This window comes from Colobus angolensis, unplaced genomic scaffold, assembly GCF_000951035.1.
Source record: "Colobus angolensis palliatus isolate OR3802 unplaced genomic scaffold, Cang.pa_1.0 Scaffold28, whole genome shotgun sequence".
Lineage (NCBI taxonomy): Eukaryota > Metazoa > Chordata > Mammalia > Primates > Cercopithecidae > Colobus > Colobus angolensis.
Genome location: NW_012116043.1, coordinates 5378875 through 5388558, shown reverse-complemented (window position 1 = coordinate 5388558; position 9684 = coordinate 5378875). Strand labels below are relative to the sequence as shown.

General features: G+C 42.4%; 1 protein-coding gene across 1 annotated transcript in view; it reads left to right on the top strand.

The window, feature by feature from the left end:
• DENR (density-regulated protein) overlaps nt 1-9264 on the top strand; it is a 25126-nt gene extending 15862 nt beyond the window's left edge. Inside the window, exons 4-8 of the mRNA XM_011948586.1 lie at nt 2436-2455; nt 3096-3180; nt 6385-6468; nt 8902-9018; nt 9245-9264. Coding sequence (XP_011803976.1) covers nt 2436-2455; nt 3096-3180; nt 6385-6468; nt 8902-9018; nt 9245-9264 — 326 coding nt within the window. The remainder of the gene's footprint in view (nt 1-2435; nt 2456-3095; nt 3181-6384; nt 6469-8901; nt 9019-9244) is intronic.
• The last annotated feature ends 420 nt before the right edge of the window (nt 9265-9684 follow it).

Genomic DNA, 9684 nt, shown 5'->3' with positions numbered 1-9684 from the left:
ATGTGAGCCACCACACCCGACCTAGAGGCTTAATTAGATTCAAGTTAAACAGATTTTGCCAAGAAGGTTCTGTGGATGATGTTTTGTTCGTCATGTTGCATTGCATCCAAAGCTGATAATGTCTGATGTTTCACTATTAGTGATGCTAAGTTTGAAGGTGATGGCTAGATGTTTGCATTGAAAAGGTTTTCCCTTTCCAAATAAGTAAGTGATCTGTAGAGAGAAATTGACTTTTTTAAAGAACTTAAAGGAGCTGCCCCAATTTTTATTGCATTAGACTTTTGCTGAACCAGGCCAGGTGCATTGGCTCACACCTGTAATCACAGCACTTGGGAGGCTGAGGCCAAGGTGGGCAGATCACTTGAGGCCAGGAGTTCAAGACCAGCCTGGCCAGCATGGTAAAACCCTCTCTCTACTAAAAATACAAAAATTAGCTGGGTGTGGTGGCACACACCTGTAATCCCAGCTACTCGGGAGGCTGAGCTACGAGAATCACTTGAACCCAGGAGGTAGAGGTTGCAGCCAGCTGAGATGGTACCACTGCACTCCAGCCTGGGCAATAGAGCAAGACCCCAATTTATTTATTTTTTTCTGAACTAAATATTATTTGAAATTGTGTACAAAATTTGTAGCTTTAGTATTTGCTGTATTGGTATTTAACCAATTGTTATATAATTATATCCTGAAAGTGTGGCTGAACAACTGTGCCTAGTATTTGAACTTGAACTGTGAGGAATATGGGGCTGTAGCTAACCAGGGAGATCTTTGGTGGAAAGAACCCTAAACTATAATAGACACGACTGGACAAAACCACTGGATTCCAGTTTTCTTCTGCCACATACCATCTTTGTCACTGAATGAGCTATTTAACTCTTTTAGTGCCCCATCTATAAAATAGTGATTGTGTGGTAGCATGGTGAATGTTAGTAGGGTAAGGTGAAGGGAGATCATTTTCAGCTGTCTGGTGCCACTAAGTTGCTTGTTTACTTTGTGTAATCTAAGTTAGTGGTTAATCACATGAGCGTCAGAAACAGGCAGATTCAAATCCTATTATCCAGATGCGAGTGGTTACGTACACTAAGCCTCATTTTCATCATCAGAATATAGATATGGTACTTCTTATCTTACAAGGTTGTGACAAGTAAACATAATAATGGATGCAAGGCATAGTAAAGCATTTGGCACATACTAGGTGCCCAGTGTGCGGTAATTGCTGTGATTACATGGTATACCACCTTCCTCTCCCTCAAAAATCTCAGGATATTGGACACACTGAACTATTGCATTCTAAACCTTAAAAATAAACAGTGGACCCAGTATTAGAATTACAGTTAAAATTGGGAAGCTTTTTCAGTTCTTCTAGTCCATTACTAGCCTGTACAGGCTGTAACACCGAATAACAGGATTGAACCAAGATTCCTTCTAGCTTTACACTTTCGTGATCTTGTGTAGCATAATATGAAAAAGCTTTGGCAGCATAGCGAGATCCTATCTCTACAAAAATAAAAAATTTGCCGGGCGCAGTGGCTCACGCCTGTAATCCCAGCTACTCGGGAGGCTGGGGCAGGAGAATTTCTTGAGCCTGGGAGACAGAAGTTGCAGTGAGCTGAGATCGTGCCACTGCACTCCAGCCTGGCGGAAAGAGGAAGACTCTGTCTCAAAAAAAAAAAAAAAGGAAAAATGTATTGCAAAAAGATGGTAGTGAAAATGCTGCTAAAGTTTATAAATTTGTCAGTATGAATAAAAAATAGTGGCTGTTTTGGTAAACTATCAAAAGAAATAACCAGGCTGGGAAGAGTGCTTCACGCCTGTGATCCCAGCACTTTGGGAAGCTAAGGTAGGTGGATCGCTTAAGCCCAGAAGTTTGAGACCAGCCTAGGCAACATGGTAAAACCTTGTCTCTACAAAAAATTAGCTGGGCATGGTTGTGTGTGTCTATAGACCCATTTAGTTGGGAGGCTGAGGTGGGAGGATCGTTTGAGCCCCCAGAGGGGTGGAGGCTGCGGTGAGCCATGATTGTACCACTGCACCCTAGCCTGGGCAACAGAGCGAGACCATGTCTCAAAAGAAAAGAAATAACCAGTTTCCTTCAAACTCTGTTGTATGGGGGAATTGTTCTTGTCTTACTTAATTTTTGGCTCACTGAAATGATTATGGTAAGACCTCACTATATACAAAATGGCATACTTTGATGTTCCATCAGCTGATGGAGACACTCTTTAGATGAAGAAATCAAGATAGTATCATCTCATAACCATGTGCCTTTTACCTCAAAAACACTGAAGAGTGGCGTTTGAAAAGTGGTATAGAAAACTTATAGGAAAAATGTAAAAATGAAGCATTTTCTCAAGTATAAAAGTTAAGGATAAGCCCTGTGTGTGTGTGTGTACATATAGGTTTAACATTTCAAATATTTTTTCTTTTTATTTCCTCAGTCTGTTCGTTACCAACAGAGGTAAGTCCTTTATTTATTTATTTATTTTTTTACCTTACATATTTGAAGTTATTATTGGTTTTAAAGCTACCTTGAGAACTTTTTTTTATTTTTCATTTTTGATTATTTGATAGTAAAGCTTTAACCTTTTATAGAGAGCTTTGATTTAGAATAAGTTTATGGTCTTATAAATTATTTTCTAAATTTAGACCTTAAATCATACATGTGCATCTTTTGCACATGGCTGTGCATTTTGGATTTTTGCATAGGACTTATGAATAGTCAGCTAATAAAATAAGAGTAACCTTAATGCCAAAATCTACACGAATGAACAGAGGAAAGAAAGAGCAATATAAATTGTGTGTAAGACTTTCTAAGTCAGGCTCTGTGAGCAAGTCATGAAAATGAGGCACTTATGTGCTCAAAGCAAGAAATAGAGGGAGAAGAAATAAACTGATACTGTGAAGAGGTACCTAATCCTTCTTAATATCTAATTTCTTATGGGACATATTCTGGTTGAATACAGATTTCCTGTGGATAAGAAGTCAGATGGGAATGGTTTGTTTTATTCGTTGTGTTAACGGTATAGGGAGTGATTTTTAATTAGGATGTATTGTTTGGAAATGTTTTGTTGTGACTCAGTTCTTTTTTTGTCTCCTAGTACTGTGAATATATGCCTGATGTTGCTAAATGTAGACAATGGTTAGAGAAGAATTTTCCAAATGAATTTGCAAAACTTACTGTAGGTATGAAAATTCTTTTTCTTGCATTAAACTTCTGTACCTGAGACAAATGCATGTATGGCATTATTCTAAAGATACAAAAGTCCTCCTTTAGTAGGATATTACAGAATTAACTTTTTTTTTTTTTTTTTGGAGACGGAGTCTAGCTCTGTCGCCCAGGCTGGAGTGCAGTGGCGCGATCTCGGCTCACTGCAAGCTCCGCCTCCCAGGTTTACGCCGTTCTCCTGCCTCAGCCTCCCGAGTAGCTGGGACTACAGGCGCCCGCCATCTTGCCCGGCTAGTTTTTTGTATTTTTTAGTAGAGACGGGGTTTCACCGTGTAGCTCAGGATGGTCTCGATCTCCTGACCTTGTGATCCACCCGTCTCGGCCTCCCAAAGTGCTGGGATTACAGGCTTGAGCCACCGCGCCCGGCCCAGAATTAACATTTATCTCTGTTAGCTGTTTAAGTTCTCTCTGAGATAGGATAGGTCGGAATATCAGCTTTCTTATATAAAAAAAGTAAATGGGCCGAGTGCAGTGGCTCACGTCTGTAATCCCAGCACTTTGGGAGGCTGAAGCAGGCGGATAACAAGGTCAGGAGATGGAGATCATCTTGGCTAACATGGTGAAATGCTGCCTCTACTAAAAATACCAAAAAAAAGAAAAATTAGCCAGGCGTGGTGGTGGGCGCCTGTAGTCCCAGCTACTCATGAGGCTGAGGCAGGAGAATGGTGTGAATCCAGGAGGCGGAGCTTGCAGTGAGCCGAGGTCGTGCCACTGCACTCCAGCCCAGCCTGGGCGACAGAGCGAGACTCCTTCTCAAACAAACAAACAAAAAAAGTAAACGATTGGCTGGGCACAGTGGCTCACGCCTGTAATCCCAGCACTTCTGGGAGGCTGAGGCGGGTGGATCACCTGAGATTGGGAGTTCAAGACCAGCCTGAGCAACATGGAGAAACCCTGTTTCCACTAAAGTACAAAATTAGCCCAGCATGGTGGCGCATGCCTGTAATCCCAGCTACTCGGGAGGCTGAGGCAGAAGAATCACTTGAACCCAGGAGGCAGAGGTTGCGGTGAGCCAAGATGGCACCATTGCACTCCAGCCTGGGCAACAAGAGCAAAACTCTGTCTCAAAAAAACAAAATTGAAAAAGTAAATGATTTAGGGGCAAATATATATTGATTTTATTGTAAGCGTACTATGTGCTATACACTGTTTCAGATTCTGAGGATAAGCCAATAAATAAAAGATTTCCTACTCTTGTGGCAATTACATTCTAGAAAGGGAGACAGATTAAATAAGCAAAACATATAGTATGTAGACAGTAATAAGCAGGAAACGGGGAGATAAGAATTGGTGGGAAGGAATTTGAAATATTAGGTAGTACCCAGGGAAGATTTTGCTGAAAAGGTGGCAGTTGATTTTTTTTGGAACTGAGGGAATGAGTCATTTGGGTATCTGGCAGAATATTTCTAGGCAGAGGACACAGCCTGAGGAGAGGCCCTGAGCAGAAGCTCTGCTAGTATATTCAGGAAACAACAAGTAAGCCTTTGTGTCTGGAGCTTATTGAAGGACCACAGAAGAGTTTGATACGAAGTAAGAGTAGATCACACTGGGTTGGGCATTGTGGGCCGTTTTGGCTTTTGCTTAGTTAGATGAGGAGCTCTTGGAGGAGTTTAAACAGAAGAGTGATAAGGTCCGACTTGTTTCAGCAATATCACTTAGGCTGCTCTGCTAAGAATAAACCAAAGAGGCCGGGAGTGGTGGCTCACACCTATAATTGCAGCACTTTAGGAGGCTGAGGCAGGTGAATCGTTGAGTCCAGGAGTTCGAGACCAGCCTGAGCAACATGGTAAAGCCCTGTCTCTACAAAAAATACAAAATTATCTGGGCATGGTGGCACATGCCTATAGCCTCAGCTACTCGGGAGGCCGAGGCAGGAGGATTGCTTGATCCCAGCAGATTGAGGCACCCCAGCGTGAGCAACAGAGCGAGACCCTGTCTCAAAAAAACAAACAAACAAAAATGTCAAAAGAGGGTCATAGGCAGAAAAGCAGGGGGAGACCAGACAAGAGGCTTTTGTGATGACTGAGGTCAGAATGGTAGTGGGGAGGTGGTGAAAAGTGGTCAGGTAGGAGTATATTTTGAAGGTAGAACTGACAGGATTTTCTGATTTGTTGGGCATGGTGTGAATAAAAGGGGCATCTAGGGTTTTGGTTTAAGCAACTAGAAAAATGGAGTTACTGGCTGGGCATGGTGGCTCACGTGTGTAATCCCAGCACTTTGGGAGGCCGAGGCGGGCGGATCACAAGGTCAGGAGATTGAGACCATCCTGGCTAACATGGTGAAACCCTGTCGCTACTAAAAATACAAAAAATTAGCTGGGCATGGTGGTGGGCGCCTGTAGTCCCAGCTACTTTGGGAGGCTGAGGCAGGAGAATGGAGCGAACCTGGGAGGCTTGCAGTGAGCCAAGATTACACCACTGCACTCCAGCCTGGGTGATAGAGTGAAACGCCGTATCAAAAAAAAAATGGAGTTGCCATTGCAGAGGTGGGAAGACTATGGAGGAACAGAATTCCTCAGTTTGCTCATATTGATGGCTTCTCTTGCAAGATTGGTAAAAATGAAGGCAGTCGCAGGAAGAAGAGAAAGCCTGGTCTGGGAACAGGCCTGCCCAGAGACACCCAGTACTGCCCCACTCTTTGCTCCTTGACTTTCAGGTGATTTCCCTGACACACAAATCCCTAACTTGATAAGTCCCTTTTGGCTGGTAGCTACTCCATCACTGTCAGTGGTTGAATAAGAACCCTCAAGTCTGGTTTTATATTCAGTCTACATGGTTGGCCCTGAACAGGACCTTACTGGGACAGAATCATGTCTGAGCAGGTGCGGAGCTCTTCTCCAGATGTTAACAAAATTAGTAAGTTTAGATGCTAGAGCACTCCTGCAGAGCCCAAGTGTTTTATGCTCCTTTCTTGTGGCTAAAAATTTTAGCCCTCACATATCAAAAGACTAGGTTTTCTCTTCTGTTACCATACGCGTACCATAATGACTTTAGAACTAGACTTGAATAGGAATCTAGCAGTGTAATCCATTGCTTTACAAAATGTCATGCTCAGCTGTTGGTAAGATGCGTTATTTGTATATGAGGTTGCTCAAAGGTGATTTCTTTTTTTTAACAGTGTGAGATGATGTTCATGCTTTTGTATTTCATTTTTATATCTAGAAAATTCACCCAAACAAGAAGCTGGAATTAGTGAGGGTCAAGGAACAGCGGGGGAAGAAGAGGAGAAGAAAAAACAGAAGAGAGGTAAGACCTAAATTCATATCTTGATTTGTACAGTCATATCGTCACTGCGATAGAAGATGTAAGTAATTAAAAGGGTTCCCAAAGCTAGGCGCAATGGTGGGTGCCTATAGTCCCAGCTTCTTAGGGAGCTGAGGCAGGAGGATCACTTAAGCCCAGGAGTTCAAGGCTGTAGTGTGCAATGATCGTTCCTCCAAATAGCCACACACTCTATCCTGGGCAACATAGTGAGACCTCATCTCTTACAAAAAGGAGGAGGTTCCTAGTGTTAATGCCGTGTACGTGTTACTGTAGTTCCCCATGTATATCATACAGAGGGGCACATACTAATAGTCTCAGGATCATGGTTGGATGTGGTATGATTTGGGCTTTGTCAGTAAATTGGACCTGGGAAAACATGCTTATTTGCCCTGTTTGTATGTAAAAGGCAGACAGCTAAAATTCCTGTGTATTCTATTTAAGTAGAGTGAGGACATTTATATAAAAGATGTTATCTTCTCGGCCGGGCGCGGTGGCTCAAGCCTGTAATCCCAGCACTTTGGGAGGCCGAGACGGGCGGATCACGAGGTCAGGAGATCGAGACCATCCTGGCTAACACGGTGAAACCCCGTCTCTACTAAAAATACAAAAAACTAGCCGGGCGAGGTGGCGGGCGCCTGTAGTCCCAGCAGCTCGGGAGGCTGAGGCAGGAGAATGGCGTAAACCCGGGAGGCGGAGCTTGCAGTGAGCTGAGATCCGGCCACTGCACTCCAGCCTGGGCGACAGAACAAGACTCCGTCTCAAAAAAAAAAAAAAAAAAGATGTTATCTTCTCATTACTTCTGATAGCTCAGTTGAAAACTCTGTTTTACAGCTGTTGGCATACACTTGACTCACTCCTTCTTCTCAGACCAATTCCTGATGCTGTGGATCCTGTACCTGCCTGTTTCATTTTCATTCATTGTTCTCCCTATGACTGAAACTCACTTACAAATATATTCAGGACTTTGTGTCTTAAAAAAAAAAAAAACTCTCCCCAAAGCTTATGTCTTTCTTTGCCTTATCCCTCTCCTTTCCTTAGCCAGATTTCTTTACTAAGGCCAGACTCACTATCCCCTGTTCTGTTCTGTGGTTCACTCTTCATTCCTCAGTCCATCCTAACCTGACTTCCTGGCCACTGCAGCTCTTCCGGTAAGGGTCAGCAGTGGCTTAGTCATTGCTAAATAATAAGCACAGATGCACTCCCTCTTTGCTGAAACATTGTCACTCCTTGGTTTCTGTTCCTTCCTAGCTCTCCTATCACTCCTCCTTAGTCTTCTGTGTGGACTTCTGTTCCTTCTATCCTTTAAAAGTCGGTGTTTTTCAGGATTCTGTCCTAGGCCCACTTACTTCTCATTCTGCATGTTCTTGTTGGATGATTCTATCACATTCCTAACTTCTGCTGCCCACTATACACTTAAAATCCCCAAATCTGTATCTCTGAATCTGGCCCGTGTCTCTAGCCTAGAAATGTGCTTGATCCCAGAAGCACCTCAAACACTGCACTTTGGAAATTAAGCTTACTGAGTCTCAAGTCCCACATTGATTCTTTTCTTCTTCTTCATTTTGGTTAGTGACCACACAGTTTATTCAGTCATCTAAACCAGAGCCCTGAGAACCATCTTACTTTCTCTGTCTCCCTTCACTCAGTTCAAGCTTCTGTTCTTTCTCCTCCCTCCTCTCCTGCCTGTGGCTTAGTGGCCGTTACTGTTGGCACTGCTTTACTTTCAATTTTTTGCCTGAGCTAATGCAGGAACCTCTGTAGAGGCCTTTCTATCAGTCTTACTCTTCACAGATCCACCGAAACACAGATCCAGTGACTGCTATGTATGTAATCTTTTGTTTTTCTAGCTTCATCTGCTACATATTCATAAGCATTCTTCAATCAAGACAAGTGAAGTTCCCAAATATAACGCCTTTTCTTATCTCTATACTTGTTCCCTTTCCCTGGAATGTCCTTTCTTATGCCTCTCCAACCTTTTTCCTTTTATCTGGACCTTTCCTTATTCTTCAAAACTCCACCTAGATGTTACTTCCTCTCGGAAACTTTCTGTATCCTCTGGAAGCGGACTAACTTGTTGCTCTGCAAAGCTATCATAAAATCTTATTCATGGATCCTATTATTGTATATATCAGGTTGCTGTAATTTTTTTTTTACTCCCTTCATTAGACTGTGAGTTCCTAGAGGGCAGGGGCTATGGTTTGTTCATCTTTGTATCCTCAGCCCTTAGCCCAGTGCTGGGCACATAGTAGGTACTTAATACACGTTTATTGAATGAATACCTGGATGTGTTTAGTAATTTTGTATTAGAGAAAAAGAAACTTAAACCTTTTGAAAATTAATAAATTTAAAGACAGTATTCTCTTATTATGTCAAAAACAAAACAACTAATGCTAAACTCTTTCTTAATGAATAAAGGTGGAAGGGGTCAAATAAAACAGAAAAAGAAAACTGTACCACAAAAGGTTACTATAGCCAAAATTCCCAGAGCAAAGAAGAAATATGTGACAAGAGTGTGTGGCCTTGCAACTTTTGGTGAGTTCAGGGTTAAGTATATTTAAAATGTGTGAACTATTTTCTCTCTCTGTCTCTCTCTCTCTCTCTCTCTCTCTCTCTCACATACCATGAAAACTTCACAGGTCTATTTTTTGCTAAGAAGATAAATTTTGCATTTCTAATTACACCTTCAAAATCAAATTTTAGAGAAATGTCAAAAATCTTCTATAGAGGGTACTTTTTACTTTCTGGAATTCCTGCTTAGGCACATTTTATGTGGGATGAGGAGGGCGGGGGAGGATTTTGTTTGAAACCAGCCAGTGCTGCTCCTCTGTCCTCTGCAGGCATGGTGGCAGAAGGTTGCAAAATGGCTCATCCCCTCTGGGAATGACAGCAGAGGGTGAGAAAGGTGGCAGAACATCCTGCTTTAGAACCCCTCAGTTCCTGGAAGCCTTGAATGAGTAGTGAAACTGGGTGAAAATCTAAACCATGATCCCTCTGTAAGACAACACAGATTGAAAAACAATCAATAGTCCGGTCTGAGTGCAATGGTGTTTACAACTAAATGATCACAACCCCACTTACAGATTTCTTTGTTCCTTCTTTACTCCCACTGCTTCACTTGACCAGCCTTAAAAAGAAAAAAGAGGCTGGACGTGATGGCTCATGCCTGTTATAATCCCAACACTTTGGGAGGCTGACATG